This window comes from Cryptomeria japonica, chromosome 6 (genome assembly GCF_030272615.1).
Source record: "Cryptomeria japonica chromosome 6, Sugi_1.0, whole genome shotgun sequence".
NCBI lineage: Eukaryota > Viridiplantae > Streptophyta > Pinopsida > Cupressales > Cupressaceae > Cryptomeria > Cryptomeria japonica.
In genome coordinates, this window is record NC_081410.1 from 240068722 (window position 1) to 240089653 (window position 20932).

Consider the following 20932-nt stretch of genomic DNA (forward strand, 5'->3'; position numbering starts at 1 on the left):
TATCCTTGATATTATTTTAGTTTCTACTATATGTATACACCTAAAAATGATTTGAAGATAGTTAATTAAATACGCAGTTATTTGATTAATTCCCCTTCCCAATTGATTAAATTCACAGGCAATTTAATTAATTTCTCTATTCATCTACTAATAAATAAATCTAAATGATTTGTTTATATAGTTCATTTCATATCCCCCTTTGATTAATTAATTCTAAATTAATTAATGTCTCCCCATATTAATCAATTCTTCTAATCGCTAATTAAGATTAACAAACTCAAGTTTGTTGAGATTAATTATCGTTTTCCAATTATTTGAATTTCTAAATTCAAATGAGCACATGGCTCCTAACTTTTAACCAACTAACCTAATCATCCCCTAACTTAACCCATTCAATCTAATCTTGGGTCTAACTAACCCTATCCTATCTTGCACATTCTAACCTCCTTATCCTAACCTCCCATGGTGTGGATATTCTCTCCTTGAGACACATGACACTTTTGCCACATGTCTCCTCCCTTGGACACTTGCCCTCTCATGAGCAAGGCTCCTTGACACTTGTCACCACAGAGATGACAAGTGTCCCTTCCTCCAACCTCTTCTCCAACTTCCTCAATCTTGGCCCTTGATATCTTCAGATCAGGTCTGGACCGTCGATTCCTACCACCTCAGCTTTGGCCTTGAAATTCTTATAAATATCCCCCATTTTGGAGCAATAAGGATCCCATCTCATATCAATTTAAACATCATTGTTGTTATAGGCAATTTACATTTCAATTATCTAGCATTTAGCTTTTGGATTTATCATAGCACGTTAATCTAGTTTTTCAAATCATGCATTTCATATCATCTCCATAGTCAATTATGATCAAATAGCTACTCAACTCTTGAGTTGTGTCACTTTGGAGGTCATTGCTCCGCTGAGAGCCCATCAATCCAACACCTTCAAGGTCCTCAAGAATAGAGAAAAATGGGACATTTCAAAGAAGGCTTATGGTTTTGCATTTCTAATCTAGTTTTCAATTAAGCTTTTCTACATTTTATTCTCTCAGTCTATGTGTATGCCTTTTATATACCACATTTTTAGCATCACACTATATATTTCATCTATATGTGGGATCGAATCTTTATCAATAGTGAGTTTCAACTTGCAAATCTGAGCATAGAGAGTTGTGTGTTTTATGCTGATATGGTTTCGGTATTACTTATCTTCTGTTACTTCCCTTATATTCTGCTGTTCGATTCTGTAACTGCAATACATTATTTAATTGGCAACAACAGAGCAGGGTTATTTAACTGGTAGCAACAAAAATTGTCTTCATAATAATGCCTCTGAAAAGCTTCCTTGAACAGCAAAATAAAGGAGGTAATAAAGCAGTATCTGCATTTAGTCTTTTAGTGCTTTGAAACCTTTACTTGAATACCATTAATATTGAAAGTATTTATGAAAGCAATGTGTAGCATTTAGGAAGCTATTCCCACAAGTGGTAGTTACCGAGCAGGATACAAAAATTACAGGGATTCAATGCCCAAATGTTGAAGATGAAATACAGGTCATGGTTGAAATGTTAACTTGATTTCAACTGAAGCATACGATTTATGCGGTTCTCACAAGATAGAAATGGTCACCTATCTGATACTTTGGATGAATGTGAAACAAACTGGTTGCACGGAATGCCTATTTTCTTTGCAAATTGAATCTTTTTAATGATCAGACCAAACATCAATAATATGGTTGTATGGAATGCCTATCTTTTTTGGAAATTGAGCTTTTTAATGGCCAGAGCAAATATGGTAGCCATGCCAATAGGAATGCAAACAATCACCAATGCTACAATTCCCAGAAAGTCGTGTCTCATCCCGAAATAATTCTTTACGAATTCAGACACCACCACTTTCCCATCTGTTGTCTCCATCTCTGTATCTACATCACCAAGCTGTGATGCAACCAAGCCATAGAGCGTCCACGAAATGGGTGTTGCCCAGTTGTACCATCTCCACCACACAGGCATTTTCTGGTTCAAAGAAAACAGATTTGATTGCGTTAGTAATCATCATGATTTGCTGCTATACATTTTAAAGTTTATTTTAAGCAGTGATACATAAAATTTGCCTCGACAAAAAAGTTTGAACATGTCCTTACAGGTCGAGGAATGATGAAGCCACAAAAGAGGTTCCATGTAGAATAAAATGCAGATGCAATGATTGCTGCAACATGAAAGTTTGGAGTAATGGCAACCGTCACCATTCCCATGAAGGTGAAGTAAAGAAACGTGAAGTACATGTAAAAAAGGAACCAGAAAAACTTGACTGCTGTCCACTCAAATGCGATCATGGAATAGACCACGAGGGCATAAACTACAGACTGCACGAGAACATAAGGAACCTCAATTGCCACCTGCATAAAGAAATAACAAGAGGATCATCTAATTAATCTGGGGTTGCAGTGTTGAACATCATTTGAGAAAATTACAGCGACAGAATTTAGATTACCTGTCCAAAGGCGTAAGGGAACGCTGAGTACATTCCAGCAGCTCTTTCTCTATAGAAGACAGTGCGTTCTACATCGACCACAGGTTGTACACTGGATGCATTGCTTACTCCAAGAAAAAGTACAGAGCAGTACATTGCTCCCACAAGATTGAATAAATCTTGTTGGTTGCGTCTACAAAAACGAAGTGTAGAATGTTAAAAAAATGTATAGTCAGTGTGATAGGTGACAGCTGAGTTGAAACATGTTGTAGTCTTGCAGTAAAAATCTGATAAATCAATGCAAAGGTGTAAAACAGAAATCTGATGGCTGCAAGTGCATATTGGAAAACCAAGACTATTGCGCGAGTGAAAAGAGCATCTAACCTCTTTGTCCCAAGGTCCCAAAAGATGCTCCCAAAGAGCAGGGCAACCATTGTGCTGAAGAAAAATCGCACAACAACATAGTGTGGATTGCGCCAATATGACCAATATTGCTTCCAAAGGCACGCCAGGCACTGAACTGGGAAGGACTGTGCATACTGTGTTGGAAAATTTAGATCCTTTGAGCCCGGAGCAGGGGTGCTTAGTTCTTTGATACGTTGTTGATTCCATCTGACAAACACGAAAATGCTTTAAGCAAAGGCCTGACATTTTTCCATCCTTAAAGGAGTCCTCTAAGTGAAACAGGGATGATTACTATTTTTCCTCGAGAAAACTTCAATCATTAAGTACATACTCATGAAGTGCAGATTTTGTGTAGATATCAGCAAAGTCTATGCCGAGACTTTGCTCAACAGATATGGCGCTGACTTCGAGCACCCATGTTGCCGGATTGTATCCTTCAGTAATCGGTTGAACACCTTCCACGGACTAATCAATGACACAAGAAACAAACAACATCATTCCTTTCTGCTATGTGTTGACAATGGCATGCACAATGTATTTATCAGTAGCTTTCCGAAGAAATCATAAAGTAAATAAAAAGGCCATATGTACCTCAAAATATTCAATAAGTTTATTAGAATGCTGACCCAATGGTCCTGCATAGATCACTTGGCCGCCCCTTTTCAGAAGTAGCAGCTGCAGTTCAGCAAGACAAAGAAGTGAACCTTTACCATTGAATAGAAAAGACCTGCTTTATTTGAGACATTTGCATCCCAATTCCTCTTTTGGAAGCAAAACTATGAAGTTTATTGGATCCAAAATGAAATATTGTTATTTACGGTGTCTCTGAATTATGAAAATACTTGAATTTACCTCATCAAAAGATTCAAAGATATCAATGCTGGGTTGGTGGATGGTACAGACAACAGTGCGACCAGTATCCACTGTGTTGCGCACAGTACGCATTACTATAGCTGCAGCACGGGCATCTAATCCTGAAGTTGGCTCATCCATGAAGATTATGGAAGGGTTAGCAACAAGTTCTACTGCAATGGTAAGCCTTTTCCTCTGCTCTGTAGAAAGACCTGTCGACCCAGGAAGCCCTACTAGAGCATCCCTTAGAGGAGTAAGCTCAACAAGTTCCATCACTTCTTGCACAAACATCTGTAATCATTACAACAAAGATCACCAAAAATACCTGCTAGCTTAGTTTCATTAAAAGGAAAGACCGTCTATCCAAACAATTGCATGTAAAGATAGGAACTTGAGATCCCACCAATCTAGTTCTTTCATCAACATCTCGTGGAAGACGAAGCCATGCAGAATACACAAGTGATTCAAAGACACTGACATTCGGGGAGTGGATGTCATTTTGTTCACAGTACCCTGAGATGCGAGCAAATGTTTCTTGTTTTTTAGGGTATCCAGAGATGCTTATGCTTCCTTCTATGTAGCCTCCTGTTTTTCTCCCAGCCAAGACATCCATCAAGGTGGTTTTTCCTGCCCCACTAACTCCAATCAAGGCTGTAAGCACCCCTGGCTTGAAGGATCCACTTATGTTGGAAAGGAGTTGTAACCTGTTTTGATCCATACCTTCATTTTTCATTTCCTGACAAGAACTAACTGTTAGCTCCAGATTTCCTATTGGTGGGAACCTAGGTATGTTAAACTATTGCCAAATAAATAAACTTAAATCAAACAAAATCTAGCTGCACCAACCTCTGGCATGTCAACATAGTAGTTGATGTTTTCAAAAGCCATTGATAGTGGCTGGAAAGGAAGGACCATTCCTTTCTTTTGAGGTACCGAGGCTTGGAGTTCAGAGAGTTCTCTATCATGGGTAGAATGGAATTCAGAGTTCGAACTTTCTCTTCTCTCTAGTGAGTATGCATGGCCTGACAAAAATATTACAATTTGTGAATGGAAAATGCTACCTTTTTCAGATGGTTTTGGAACTGTTCAATTGATATGGCTCATGAGCTTTTCATTTGAGCATGTTAGAAACTTTTCTCTATAGCATATTTTTCATTTAATTTTTTTGTTTTTCTTTTTGAGAAATAAAATACTTTCAGGTACAGTTCAAAACACTTTCTAAGCTCTGACAATATTTTTTTTCGTTTCGGTGTTCTCTTACTCAAGATACAGAGAAAATTTATATTTACATTCAACACGATAACTATTTTCCATTGCAATATTTACAATAGATAGTAAACAGTACCATATCAGATTGAAACATGTTTTAGTCTCTATCTAAGACAAGGCATTTTATCTTTTATGGTTGATTCACACATTGACAAGCACTAAATGTATCTCAAGAAATCTCGAGTTATCACTGCTTAGCTTTCTAAACTTTAAATGCGTTTCTGTACTTGGCTCAGATCATTCAGCTTTGAGTAGATATGGACATCCACAAGCAGCAAAAGGATTTCAAAAAATGTCTTGGTTTATCACTGGTTAACTTTCTAATCTTTATATATGTTTCTGTCCTTGGCTAAAACAAAGAAATTCAGCTTTGAGGAGTAGATTCGGACATTAACAAGCAGTATAAGTCTTTTAGGAGTAGATTCGGACATACCTCTGGAATGTTTTCCAGATGCATCGACAGACATAAGTTTTCCCCCATGGCTACTTTCTCCAGTTCTGTTTGCATGTTTCTCTTCTATTACATCTTCTGATAGTACACCCTGTGATTTTCCAAAAGCTGTAAATGGAAAGGATTCAAACTTCTATTAGATCTCCCATCTCACCGTAAAAATAAAGAATAAGTGAGAAAACAGTAATGCATTTAATCTGTTAATAACATCATCGACTTACGATTGAGGAAAGTTAAAGCCAAGGTAAATAGAATATTGAAAATTACACAGAACCCAATCAGTGCTCCAATACCAATCCAATAAAATCTCGCTTCAGCAAATAAACCACGAGCTTCTATTATGGCATGCCCCAATGTCTCGTTTGAGGCAGTACTACTGGGCTGCATATAAGTGAAATAGTTGGATGAAATAATGTACACGATATGAGTAGTACTACTTGACTGCATGTAAGTGAAATATTTTAATGAAATTAAATTGGTTGCCAATGCTTGCTAGCCTTTAATGATTAATCCAGGGATTCCCTCACTTACTTTATTCCATCTGGGAGCCAAAAATTCATTTACAGCAAGGGCATTTTGGCTGTAAGATAGTGGGGAGCACCAATATGCCCAAATCCACCAGCTGGGTACATTCTCTGTTGAAGAAACACGATAAAATCAAGCATTTCTATTATAGTTAAAAAGTTCAAGATTGCTACAAGTTATTTTCTTCAATTTAAATAACCGCATGTGTTTAACGCTGTAAAGTGTATACTATACCTCGAGAAATCACAAATCCTCCAAGAACAAACACAACAACTAAAGCAAATGAACCAAATGTTTGCGAGATGATCATATTCCGACCCAGTGATGCTACGAGTTTGAAGAGCCCCAATGCCATTTGATGGAGCGCAAAAAAGACAAGTATTTGCCTAAAAAATCTGCAAACAAAAAAGAAGGGATCTCTAAGAACAACCTCTGGCAATTTGAATGTCACTGTGACTGTTATTATAGTTTTGATGTAAGTTCTAATTTTTACATCCTATATAACTTAATTTAGAAGAGGTAAATGATTATATGTGGTTATTTCATTTCTCTGTTTTCTTTCATATGCCAATAAGCTAGACATCAAGCATAAAGAAGTTTGATGTAAAGAGCCTTGAACAATGATAACGTAGGCTGTTTTTAGTTCAGGGAAAGGGTGCTTTATATTCCCAACCAAACAAGTAAAAAGTCCCGTCTATGGTGCATTACACTGATTTTCTGGAATTGTGGAATAAAAAAAGCTAATGATACAGTGCAAACTATATTGGTCAAAATTCTATCAAGGCCGGCCGTGTGACAGTTGGAAAAAGGAGCTTTAGGTAAGGCAATGCATGGTCATGCTACAAATTGAGGTTACATAAACAGACGATTTATCGAGCACTTCTAGAAATTGATGTCTTATCAGTACTTTATTGATTGGCTATTGCAGAAGGTACAAGTTGGAAATCATTTATTGGATCCATTTCATTTTGACTTAACAGTAGCTTGCACATCTGTTTAAGAATATTCACTCAGTTGCTTGGTTGATGGCACTTATGTTGCTTGGCTTGAGCATTCAAGCACTTGATTATCATACTTTACTACTAAAGACCACAATACACACTGACAAGATCTTGAGAACAATGCTTTACCTACTTATTATAATGCTGAGATCAATAGATAAATATGGACAAAATTGCTTCCTAAATAAGTGGAAATAAATTCTTCAGCAATCATCACACACTCGCGATTGTGGTTTGTCAATTTAGTACAAAAGGTACAATAATACAGTCAAGTTAATTTCAATTACAATTTAGAGAGAAAATCTGTGGCAGGTAGATTGTTGGCTTATGTCACCTTACAATGTATTTTGAGGATTGTCTACCATTTAAGAGGCAAGCATACTCTAGAAGCCACTTAACTCCTCATCAGGAGTAAAATGCACTTGATTTTTTCAAGCAATACTATGAAGGGATGCGTAGTCCTCAAAATTTCATAAGGCAGGTAAACCACAAAAAGCACTTCACACTAATCAAAATTCTTGCTCACGATGTACAGTGGATAAGGAAGGCAAATTCTACCAAGTACTATATAAGTGTAGGAGTGTATAGACATTGATATATGTTAACAAAATCTCAAAAGTATATTTTCACTATCATCAGTTTATCATGCAGAGAAGAAATTAGGCTTTCAAGAGATTTATTGTCCTTGTCTCTCTTTTTAAATACCTTTCATAAGGTATAAAAGAATCTAATACTGAGTTGTAATTCCCTAGTGCCACCTTGTATGTACCCATTCAATGTTTGACTAGAAACTATATGTTACAGGTAAGATTGTGGACTACAACATAAACTACAATATAAAATGCAACAGATGATGAAAATACATTATCTTTTTCCTCGGATTGGCTTATTTTCTCTTCTCATTTGAATCAGCTAGAGAAAATGATTAGGGGACACCTATATGTTCTGATGGTAGAGGCGGCAAAAAGAGACATGCTGAGAGTTGGAACATTTGTTGCAAGATGAGGCTGAAAGGAGGTATGGGTTTGAAAAAATATTTTTGTGCAAGTTGTTTCTTTAGCTGACAAGTGGATTGTTTAGGCCCTTGATGGGTGCGATCCCCAGACGACTTCGGCAGGAATTAATATTCAAGAGGAATTCCCTCGAGGTAATCCAATGTGGAAAGATATTGGATTAGTTGATTTATTGTTTGGTAATTTTAAATGCCAGGTTGAGAACTCTGTGATATTTGGATCCATAATAAAGGCTTGGGGAATTGCCAAAAAGTGTGTTGTGAATAATAATGTTAAGAATATTAAAATCGGCCCTTTCTCTTCCTTTCAGGTCAATTTGGTCGACTGTCGAGATTGATGATAAATCTCTTGCCCTTCATAAAGGTTATTCTGCTCTTAAATGGTCCACTAAGGTTATTAAAGTGTTTGCCCATATTATTAATGACAATGGGACTATCCTGTGCGATGTTCTCAAGAGAGATTTTGGTGTTCTTGAAACACAAAAAAGGACATATTCTTTGATAATTGCAGCTATGGGTACTGATCAGCTGATATTAGAGAATAATTATAGTTTGGGATTGTGGGACAATTTTTCTTGAGTCTGGTAATGAGTTGCTAGATTCTACAGATAAGAATGTCTATGATATGTTCTCAAATATTGATAACTTCCATACTTGCCTCAATTCCCTTTGGGAGCTCGATGATCCTAAGGCTAAGTGGGTATCCAGGCTTGCCAATATATGATCCAGATTTAGTGAAGCTAAAATATCCTTTTTTAGGCGGAGGGTGGCGGTTAGGAAATTCTTGGGTCTGTTAATGTTCTTTGTGTGGAGATTGTGAATCCTTTAGGCATCTTTTCTCTTATTGTCCTTTTGCTAAGTCTGTTTGGAATTGTTTAATTCCTATTTGGTCATTGTGGGCTGTTGTTAAATCTATCTTGTGGTGGGATGCTCTTTTTAAATGCTAGGCTGTTCACAGATTCGGATTCAGAGAGTATTCGGTAAGCCCAAAATTTTTGACTCAGTAAATACTCAACAAAAATTTGGCAATTTAGAAAGTACTAAAATTAAAATTTCTTAAAAAATTTCTTAAAGAAACATATTTTTTTTTGCAAAATTCAATGACAAAAGGTATTAAATTAAAAATTGACATCTCAAAAGAGAAAATGCATGGTTTTGTAACAAAAACATGTGAAAACGCATTTTAACCAGCTTTTTACCTACGTGGACATTTTTACCCATGTTTTTCCTACGTCTATGAAAACTCACAAGTTATATTTGTAAATTCTAGCCCAACAAAAAAATGAAGAGCACTCGACAATTGGGAGAGTACTTGCAGAGTTTGCAGACTATGGTTTTGAGTGTGTTCTGATTGTAAGCTTAGCAAGCTGTTTTTGAGAATTTGTTTGGTCCTGTCTACTGAGACATTGTTTTTTTTGTGGACTACAAGAAATATTCATGTCTTTCAATGAATAAAAATGGAGATTAGTGACTTTTCCTAAAGTCACAGTGTACATGATTTACATGCAAGTGTGTGAATGAGTTGATCTTGATGAGATCAAGAGGGCCAGTGTGAGCCATTTGGTTAACACAGGAAAATTCAATAAAAGAAAAGAGGATTCAAATGATGTCTTTGAAGTTGATGACCTCAGGAATTTTAATAATGTTTCATTCCCAGAATGGTGAGTTAGAAAGTGCTTAAAATAACAGTTATGGACCTGGTAAAAATATTTGGATGGTGATTGATGCTGAACAGATGACTGAACAGTAGAAGAATAAGAAGGCCTCTGCTACATTATTTTCCTGGATTCTGGTTGCCATTTATGTAGTTGATGTGCTGATGGATAGTTTATGAATATGTTTTTTTTTAAATAATCTAATTAGTTTGATGGATTTATGCCTCTTTGTTTGAAACTAGCATAATTTTTGTATCCTCGGTACTATTGTTGCTCTCTAAGCCATATTTGTAAACTTATTTTCAATATTAGACTAAAAAAAAAAAAAAGAAAAAATACGAGGACAATAAATATAGGTAACCGTAAAACAGAGTAGATACTGAAAATATTGTTTATTTAGGGTGAACAGGTTCTTTGTCTCCCATACTGCATCTTTTGAACAAGGGGACTGCAAATTCAAAACAACAGCCTAAGTGTGGAAAGCTTTTACATCCTCATTAAAATACACTGATTTGTATCAGTTTATTTGTTGATATTAAACCACACTATGTTTATGTATGTGAGTTGGAAGGGCAAGGAATAAAGCAATTAATCCAATGATCAATACCAAATAGGAGGTTATATGACCATTGTTGATAGGAATAAGTATGTTGCGATGCCGACTCTTGAGCCCTTGGTGGCCTAACTGTACGGGATTCTATATCCTATTTGAGAATGACGTTGGACCCAATCTTCTGTCATCTAGATGTTTATGTTTTCCAAGTATAGAGATTCGACATGTACTTGTGCCAAGTGCTATACAAAAGCGATGTCTTTTTCCTGTTTATTTTGCTCAGGAAAGTTTCATTGAGTGTGTATGGCAAGTACGAGTCCAAATAATGAAAGGGATTGGAATCCATAGACAGCCCGAATGAGTGAGTGACAGAAGAGATATGTGGTGCCTTATCCGTGTCAAATAATGTGCAGATAAGAATGCTCAAGGCACATGGTTATATTCATGAACCCTTTTGTTCATCAATCTGAGGTGAAAAGTTACAGAAAATGGCAACCTAAACCAAGTAATTTCCAAAATAGTTTGCAATAGTAGTTATGTTATTGAGAGTTCCAATCCAGAATAACGTTAAGTGTAATCCATATTGTGTCTAAAGGGGATAATAGAACAACTCTGTATCTGTTATTGCATCGATGTTATTGTCACAGGTAATGAAGACAACCAATTTGATAAACTAACTTGTACAAATATACAATCATGCTAAACACTGAATCATAGGCAAATCACTTATCAAATGCATAGAATAGATTCCCATGGTCGATAAGGCATTGGAAAATGCCAGTACAAGCAAAGCTTCTAGTAGAAGGGCTTAGGTTGGCTACATGCACAATAGAACGGAATATAAGCATACTCATTCTTTTATGCGGTTGGCCATTATAAGTATCTCCAAAGGTGTTGAAAGTGCTTATGTACCTAAACAGCCAAAATCTGTAGTACTGATGGTTTTTAAAGAGCCTTCTCTGCTTCAAAATGTTCCCCATGGGCAGAGGAATGTGCCTATTTAAGCAGTATCCGTTTATAAGCAGAACTAGTTAAGCTTTAACATCCCATCTTAAAGGGCATAGTCCGAGAAGGTTAGCTGGTTGATAACCATTGATTTAATTTTATACAAACATCATAATTACTCTACCTTACATCTAATATTTTACAAGTAAAAGTTTTGAGTAATGATTGGAGAGGTTTTCTAACTTGTTGGTCGCTCACTTCTTGTACTTGATATTAGATGAAATAGCTGAAAATAGGATGCCTAATTGTAATGGCAATATTGGGTTACAGGTCTAGAATTAGAAGAAGTAGAGATTGGCCAGTTCTTCAGTGCTTCTACTAGGGAATACAATTTATTTTCGTTGTGTATATAATTTCGTTTGGCATGTGATCCAGATTTCAGGTGGTAAGCAATGTGATTCCATCCGGATGAACCACAAAAAAAATTGAGGGGAATGTCCCTAGTTCAATAGGATACTGTACGTCAAATAAGCATAAGCAATTGTGTTGAGCAAATAACATCTTTATGGGCATTAGAAATATTATTCTGGTCTAGAATCCCATTGAAATGCTTTGTTGTTTTCGAAGATTTAATTAGAGGCATGAGCTATAGCAGATTAGTGATGTTGAAAATTTTAAAGGACTTTCATGTTATCCAAGAAGCTTTTAACAACAATCACATTTGTTGGAGTTGGCGATTTTCTGAGGGCCCGGATTTTATGACATCCACACGAACTCTACATGAGTCAGTTGTAAATCCCAATAATCAACTGAATTTTGTCAGAATAAAAAAAACTGGTCTCCATCTAGGAAAAAAGTTATCAAAAAAATTTAAGGATGGCTTCTTGTGCATGTTACACAATCTTCTCAGCTAGTGCTAAAACTAAAATATCATCAACATGGTTAGTTTTGTAAGATGTTTATCATGCATCAGCAAGCTGTGTGCAAATTTGATGGCATTCCAAGACAAACAATCTTTGTGAAGTCTTTGGCCCACTGTTGTTGTTCAAGGAGAATCAATTCGATGGAGTGAATATTTAGATCTTAGTTCTTACAGTGATTACTAAACTTCTATAAAGTTCTTGAAAACATCATGAAGATCATTACTAACTACTCTTTTCGGATTAAGGAGACACAAACTTAGAACAGTTTAAGCTTAACTGATTTAGAGATATAATTATTCTGTCTACATCTCTTAACTAAAGAAAATGTTTGTGGTGAAAAGAATCACTTCAATACGGTATTATGAACGTAGCAAGTGATTTATAAAGTAATCCTTCAGATCAATATCATTATATTTCTTATTATTTCTGTCATACCTACGATTATCATTCACAAAGAACTATCAAACCTCTTGTAAGTGGATCAGTATGGTTTCTATGCAACCAACACTGCATATGAAGCAAAAATACAGAATTACAAGAGTTACCTCTCAGCTTCTGGTGCAAAGCCAATAACGTAGTATGTAACTGAAACCAAAATCAATGCTTCTAGAAAAGATAAAGGAATCTTCACTATCCACGCTGGTAATGCATAAGCCCAAGCTGGATAGAATAAGAGGTCCCTTTGCTTGTAGAAAACTGGAAGGCGGCCAACTGTCATTGACATTTCTGGAAATCCATTAAACATCATATGGACTAGACCAAAGAACATAGCTCCCATGTAGAGATTTCCATCTGTAATGCTCCGCTGGTGCATTTCCGTGCGCAAAAAAAGAGTCATTGTGATTGCCCCAACAACTGCAACCTGTATTATCTATTTGTCAGGATTCATTCTCCTTTCTCTGATAAGATGAATAAAAGGAATGCTTGAGTTCTCCAAATTTGGGATCCAAGTGACTCACCTGTCCTGTTTTAAATATGTAGACAAAAGAGTTTCTCTTCATAAGCAGCACTTCTCGAGAGAAGCAAGCTTTGAGCATGTTCATTCTACTGACACCATAGTTGGTAGATGAAAGAGCAGCAGGATGGTTCATTGTTTTGTCATATGGATGTGACAACTCTTCTTTGAGACGCTTGCCAACATGAAATGAGTGAAAAGCCTCTGCAAATTTCTTGACAGGTATGTATTCATATGGTTGACTTCTATCCACCCAATATTGCTCTTGGTCCTTTCTTGAGGTAACCTGTCAAATTCAAGCGCTCAACACAAAAACACACTTAATAAACGACATATAACAGAAACTTATCTAAAAAGGATTGAGCTGTATTATTTGATCACTGTTGATACATAAGACATAGTAAAAAGGATAGTGGTATGCCAGATATTTTAAAGAGTATAGAGTACAAGGTCCACTCTAGCTAGAATAATGTTAAAGGTAGGTTTTTTAAGGTCACTAGCAAGCAAGACATAAATTTGGTATGTGAGATCCTCCTTCAAAATTCCACAAAGAGATAGTTTTCCATATTATGTTCAAGTTTTGTGCTCCTGGATTTTGACCTCGCGACCAAGGTCAGTAGTAAACTCGAACTTGCCAATCAATCTACATCCAAACTACCATATCGTGTGTGCAAATGAAGTGAATCTTTATGCTATGAAATTGCCACCTAAATATACATGATGGATCGAAAAAACATACTTCCTGCAAGAAATCTGCAACCCCTTTTCTCTCTGGGCACTTGAAACCCATGGACTCAAAAAATTCAAGCACGTATTCCCGAGGTCCTTGATACACAATCTCTCCTTCAGACAATAAGAGGATGTCATCAAATAATTCGTATGTTTCGGGAGCAGGTTGCAGAAGAGCTATCAACATTGTGCCATCAAGGACATGGACAATTTGGCGCAGACACTTGATTATCTGAAAAGTTGTAGCACTGTCCAATCCTGTTGAAATTTCATCCATAAACAGAGCTTTTGGACGACCAACTAGCATTTCACCTGCAAGAAATGTTCAATAACAATCACAAAATTGTAGTGTTTCAGTAATGCAAATTCAAATTTAATTGCTTCAACTTTGCCATCAAGGAACTTTTCTCAGAAATCACACCTGTAGTAACTCTTTTCTTTTGACCTCCAGAGACTCCACGGAGCATTTGATCTCCTATTTTTATGTCAGCACAAATGTCCAGTCCCAGAATCTAGAACACGTAAGGATGCAGTTACCTAGGTGAATAACCTTAATATTTAAAATCTATGAAGAATTTGTACCTATGAGATTTGAATTTCTTAAAACAAACCTTCAATACATAGTCTGTGATAAGACTGGACTTCTGGCCTTCAATTGCCGTTCCCTGTGGGCATAGTGCAGTTCAGTGGGGAATAAGTGGCAGAAATCATAAAGCAAAGATTTCATTGAGGAAATTTTAATTAAAAACAGCCCTCTGGGAGAAGTACCTACCTTCATATAGACGTCAACATCTGGATCTGGTTTGATACCTGCTTGCTTCTCACGTCTCGAAAGTTCTTTCAGTAGGTCTGTAAGCAACACAAATATCAGTATGGTCACAGAATTGAGAAAATAGTGCAGTTGAGAGCAATGCATGCACGAAAAACTCACCATATCTTGACCCAACACCTTGACATTGGCCAGAGAAATCCAGTGTTTCCCTTACAGTCATTTCCGGATAGTGCAAATCATGCTGGCTAATGTAAGCGGATGTTCTTTGTGGCACGAATTCTGTCAACGAGTGTCCATTGTAGGTCACATTTCCGGTAATCTGTGGAAAGGCATGTGATCACTTAAGTATTTTCTGTATGACAAACAGACTATAACAAATAATATGTTGTAATCAACAAAATCAACTTAGGGATGTAGGACCAAATAGAGACAACTACTGTATCCAAACATTTCAACAGAAATGAAAAAGCTCAGCTTCTCTGAACAATAAATACTGTCTCTAGGTAGGATAAAAAAAATATAACTTCAACCTACCCTGAGATTGCGGTCAGGTTTTCCAGCCAAAGCTGTTAGCAATGTAGTCTTCCCAGCTCCAGGTGGACCAAGAAGAAGCATCATCCTGAATATATGAATGAATGATTAATTACAAGACAAAATAAACTTGCAGTCCTCCATTTCTATATTTTGGAATTCTTCATATTCAGATATGGTAGAATAAACTTACCGTGAAGGCTTAATGATGCCACTTACGTCATGAAGGATAGTTAGAGTTCTCCTCTTTGACCGCAATATATGCAGGGAATTAAGAAACCCCTGCACAACAACATTTGTTAGAATGAGGTTAACTTGAAAGCTCCTCAAATTCAATTACATATTCATCCCACTACCAGGAATAGTAAACAAAATCCTAAAGCCAGGCAAGCTACCATCAGATTTGGGTTCCTGGTTCCTTCCCTTTTATCAAATACTAGTTTAAAACTTTAATACAATCATATGAAATTTACAAAAGCTGGCCAATAAATAGTACTTTGCGCCACAAACAAAGGTGAACATTTACAATGGATCAGATTACTGAGGAACCCCATGAATCAAAAGCTCCATTCCTCATAACAACTAAACAGAACCAACATAACTTAAATTCAAGATTGCTACTGTTACTTTAATTGCTAAATAATTACCAGTTTATATGTTGGTTTAATTGTGTTTCTTCTTCAATAGCAATATATGCTGGTTTAATTGTGTATCTTATAGGGGAACTTAGAAGAGCACCAGTTATTGCTCATGTTTCAATTATCAAAAAATTGTAATTAAAAATTCATTAATAAATTTTGCATGTATGAATAGCTGCCCACTTTACCTCCAATGGATAGACTTTTTGGAATTTAATTGTGTTACAAGCTAGGGTTGCCGTTGCACCAAATGATCACCCTGTCAATGTCCGATACAACCACTAGACTTATAGAATCCATAGGAGGTTGTTAAACCATGTCGTGAATCTCCGCGAGGGACGCTAGCCCACTGCCAACAATCCCCCTCCCATCGTCACTCGCCGCAGCCTGTGTGATTCGAACCTGTGACCAAGCTCTGATACCACTTGTTACAAGCTAGGGTTGTCACTACACCAAAAGATCGACCTATCAATGTCCGATACAACCACTAGACTTATAGAATCCACAGGAGGTTGTTAAACCATGTTGCGAATCTCCGCGAGGGATGCTAGCCCACTACCAACAAATTGGAGGCATTGTGCAACTTTATTGGTACCCTTAGTGCACAACTACTGGGAGATTTGTGCATAAGTATTGGCCATTTTTGAGTGCTTGTAGTGCATGGTTATTGGGCATTTTAAGATAACACGGAGACCCATCACTGGCCAAAAATGGTAGCTAGTGAAAAATTAGATAGAAGAAAGAGCACGTGGATGAAACAAAATGTTAAATGGATGAGCAAGTGGCGTATTAGCATAAGTGAATGTCCAAATAACAACGGGAAATAAAAAAGTATGTGCAAGGAAAGTTCAAAGTATGTGGAAAGGGCCACTTGGGAGGAAAAAGGAATACTATGTCAAACATTTTAATTCTACATATGACGACACACAAAAGACCTACATAGGAATGGAAATAAAATGGAAAGCAAAAATGCTAATCGCTCAAATAAGAACAAGTTCGCACCAACTTAGATGTGAGAGTGGAAGATGGATGATACCTAAAGAGGAGTGGGCAGATAGAAGGTGTAGATATTGCACTTAAGAAACGGTTGGGATAGAATGGCATTACATCATGGAATGTTCAGCTTACAAGGACATCCGGATCAATTATATTGAGACATTAAAAGGGAACAGCTTGGGTCACTTGTTCGAAGAAGAGAAGACAATAAGGGTTGCAGATTTTCTGGTCAAGTTACACAGTAGAAGATCCAAGATGCAGAAAGAAAAGGAAGTATAGGTGTTGGGTTTTGGATATACATGTTTCATCGCTGGCTATTTGTGGGTCCCATAGGCTACTCGGCCTCGTGGCCGTGATTAAAACCATTCATTCATTCATTCAAGTAGTTATCCAGCAACACTTTGAAATGACCACTTTTTGACCCTTTCCCCTATCACTACCCAGAAGCCAGAACAATAGGTACAGTTAAGTCATATAAAAAGACAACAAAAAAAATCATCAAAATCCGATGTACAATTTAAAATCTGTAAGTGCATAAAATTAGCCATAACCACTACCGTAGGCTTCCCCTATTTCCCCTTTAAAAAAAACATTTTCATTTTGAAATCATAAAAAATCACGACAACCCATTTCTCCCATCTGCTGGTTTTTCTTTGATATTTTATTCCCTTCCATGATTAGTTGTACCTTGTCTGCCGATTTTTGCATTTTTTCATATATCATAGATTTTAAAAATTCACAGCAGGTTATCAGTTTGGTCATTTATAGTTTTTGGTTTTCATATATCCTTCAGGAATGGGTGCATTTTACCAGAATACTGTTTTTACAGGTACATCAGTGCAAATAGAAAAAATCCACCGTATGATTGCAGATCATTATACTTGCTTTTATCACACTACCATAAAGGTACTGGAAGGGCTCGCTATTTACCTCAATCACGTTCGAAGTAAAATTGATAAGAGTAGGAAGAGCTCTGCTTCCAACATGCGCATCCGCTTCGACATTCAAGTGGTCGAACCGAACATCTATAGTCGGCAATTGAATCCCCACTCTGTAATCACACCCATTATCAGCACTCTTCTCTTGCTTGATTATCACTACTGAAGAAAAAAATGTGTTTTTATTTACCTCTCAATTCTTTCCCTGAATTTCGAAAGAAACCGCTCGTTGTCCACTTCAGCGACCTGCAGAAGTCTCTGAATGAACTTTCTCCGCGTTTCAGTAGAAAGTGTTGTGACATCAACATTTTGGTACTTGAAACTTCCAGTTGCTGCAACTTCACTGAGAACGGACTTCCTGAGGCGGTCATAAGTTGGGAGCTTTTCAAGAGCAGCCCATTTGAGAGCCTCTTCATCATTTTCCACGCCACTGCTTCTTCGGTTGCTGAACGATCTGGACAAAGCATTGTCTTCACTCCTCCATGCATTGCTTGTTCGACCCAGGGAGCCTTCCAAATCCAGTGACACGGCCATCTTCCTCAAAGCAAATTTTTAAATTGCCTCCCTCCTTCCCTCCCTAACGCATATTTAAAGCCCAAACCAATTGGGAGGAGCGCTGATGCATTTAGCTTTCCACTCTGAAGGCAAGGTCAGCAATGACGCAAAGTGCGACCAACAGAAAAATCATGAAAGCAGGCCTTGTTTCCCTGCAACTTCGATGCAGCAGACCCGTGGAATTATCTTTCTAGTGGTGGAAATCCATGGAAAGAGGAAGGGAAAAACTGCTCAGTCAAAAAATATCCCAACGCCTCAGCCGTTACGTCAGCGAGGTGTGTTCAGTACTCCAGCTCTCTTTGGATGCACGTTTCCCTGTATATATTGATTGAGTGACATTCGAAATCAAGTTGTATTTTGAGAATTTAAATAATTAATAAATACGCATTACGTCAGCGATGAATCAATGGTAGATGTCAGATTTTATACTTCTTTATCTCGAATCAATGGTAGAATTCCGATTGTATACTTGTTTTCCTGGAATCAATGGTAGTATTCCGATTTTATACTTGTTTTCCTGGAATCAATGGTAGTATTCCGATTTTATACTCGTTTTTCTTGAATCAATGGTAGTATTCCGATTTTATACTTGTTTTTCTTGAATCAATGGTAGAATTCAAATTCTATACTTGTTTTTCTTTGAATCAATGATAGAATTCAGATTTTGTAGGTATTTGTTTATCTTGCTTTGTCGATCCGTTTCTCTCGCATCTTGAGAATATTGCTTTCCGATTTTCTACTTTTTTAATGAATTGACTTGTGTCGGCCTTTCGTATTTAGTGCACAGGGTTGAGGTCCACCCTCAATGTGGATTTACAAATGATTACAACTTCAATATTTTAATTAGACCCTTTTTTATGGTGTAGTTAGTGTATGAAATGAATAATCAAAATGAATTCCACCAACACTAATTGTGTGCACAAGCCAAATCACATTCTAATCATGCAGTCAATATATATTAAAAAAATGGCTTGTAGTGTAGTATCTTTCTTTTGCTGCTTTTATGATAAAAAATATATATTAAAAAAATTGTTTGTTAAGAATTTAAAAAACTGTTTTTTTCACTGTTTTTTTTTTGTCGTATTTTTATAAAAATTTTTTTCAAAAGAATTTTAGATGTAATAAAGGAGAGGGACAAGGTACCAATACATGTTACAGTAGTGGAGAAAATGGGTAGTGCACTAGAAAATGTCATATCAATACTTATCCAACAAGATTTTTCTAATTTCAAAAAGCAACCAATCATGTGATGTCACATCAATGCACCATTAAACATGACTTAGTGCCCACCTATTGGTATTACATTTTTTTGGACCGTTTTGGACACCTTCACAAAAATGCATGCTGATGTGGCATCATTTTTGACCATGTGGACTTGAGAACAATTTTTTAGGTAGGGGACTTGACAAGTAAATTTGTTGTACAAAATTGAGAGTAATTTAAAATATCCACATAGGTTTTTGAGAAGCACAAAGTTAGGGTGCACACTTACTGGTCCCTCTCCCTTAGTCTCTGTTTTGTTTTGTATTACGAATGGGATTTAGTTTCTTTACTTTATTGTGTATTATGAATGAGATCTTAGTTTCTCTTTTTTAGGGGAAGGGGCCCAATTACCACTCATGTTCCAATTACCATTCAATGGAATTCGCTAATTAAAGGCCCACTAAACAATCATCTAATGGCCCAATAGTTGCCCATTGGTATACCTAGCACCTGAAAAAATAGTTAGTAATTAGACCAATTATGTAACTTTATTGGTACCAATAGTGCATGATTATTGGGGCATTTGTACATAGGTATTGAACCAGTTGTGCAAATTTTGTGGTGGTCAAAGCAAATAGAGAACAGGGCAATAGGGAATATATATGGGATATCAACTCAAGATGGTCACTTTTTGACCCTTACTTACATAACAAATACCACAAGAGTTGTTGTAACTACTCAAAAGTCAAAACATTGACTGTAACCACTTAAGTCACATACAAAGACAACCAAAAAAATCATTGAAATCTAATGTATTGTTTAGGAGCTTAGGGTGTGCATATAGTTGAGGGTACTCTCTCTCTCTCTCTCTCTCTCTCTCTCTCTCTCTCTCTCTCTCTCTCTCTCTCTCTCTCTCTCTTATTATATCTCCCTCTCTTATTATCTTTCTCCATTGTCTAGGTTGTCACATCTCTCTTCCACCCTCTCTGTCCCCTCTCTAGGTTTATCCCCCCCTCCTCCTCTCCATCTCTCTACTTCTCCATCAATTTCTTATTATGTACCTCTCTCTCTATCCCCCTCTATCTATCTCACCCATCACTTCCCAACATGAGAGAATAAGAGAGAGTGAGATACCTAGATGGGGAGAGGGAGGTGTGAGATAGAAAGAGGGGGATAGAGAGGTGGGTAATGAGACATGAATGGAAAGGTAGAGAACTAGGGAGGAAGGGAGGGAGGGAGAAACTTAAAGATGAGAGAGAGAGAGAGAGAGAATAAGAGATATTGGGGGAGGGAGATAGATATTGGGGGGTGTGTGCACAAAAATGGTGGTCAAAAAAGTGGACACCACCCAAAAAAAACTTGGAAAAACAGGCAGCGCGTACACGGTTTTAAAATTTCAAATTCTCGCATACGCGCTTAGGTTTGTTCTTCCCGAGCCTAGAAAAGGTGGCGCGTACGCGCTGAGCTTAGGAAACTTAGTGCGTACGCGCTATGCCTAGGAAAATTAGCGCGTACGCGCTGCTTATAGGAAAATGAGCACATATGCGCTAAT

General features: G+C 36.9%; 1 protein-coding gene across 1 annotated transcript; it reads right to left on the minus strand.

The window, feature by feature from the left end:
- Nucleotides 1-1411: 1411 nt before the first annotated feature.
- Nucleotides 1412-18509, minus strand: LOC131077324 (ABC transporter G family member 39). The gene is made up of 24 exons (XM_058014802.2): nucleotides 17813-18509; nucleotides 17615-17735; nucleotides 15244-15332; nucleotides 15054-15138; nucleotides 14679-14838; nucleotides 14520-14596; nucleotides 14359-14412; nucleotides 14169-14259; nucleotides 13758-14059; nucleotides 13023-13304; nucleotides 12609-12925; nucleotides 6209-6369; nucleotides 5981-6084; nucleotides 5671-5830; nucleotides 5432-5557; nucleotides 4576-4751; nucleotides 4133-4465; nucleotides 3730-4020; nucleotides 3469-3552; nucleotides 3209-3342; nucleotides 2857-3084; nucleotides 2494-2665; nucleotides 2144-2398; nucleotides 1412-2015 (listed from the first exon to the last, which is right to left on the minus strand). Exons 1-24 carry the CDS (start codon nucleotides 18154-18156, stop codon nucleotides 1749-1751), a joined length of 4413 nt encoding a protein of 1470 aa, XP_057870785.1. The 5' UTR covers nucleotides 18157-18509; the 3' UTR covers nucleotides 1412-1748.
- Nucleotides 18510-20932: the final 2423 nt, after the last annotated feature.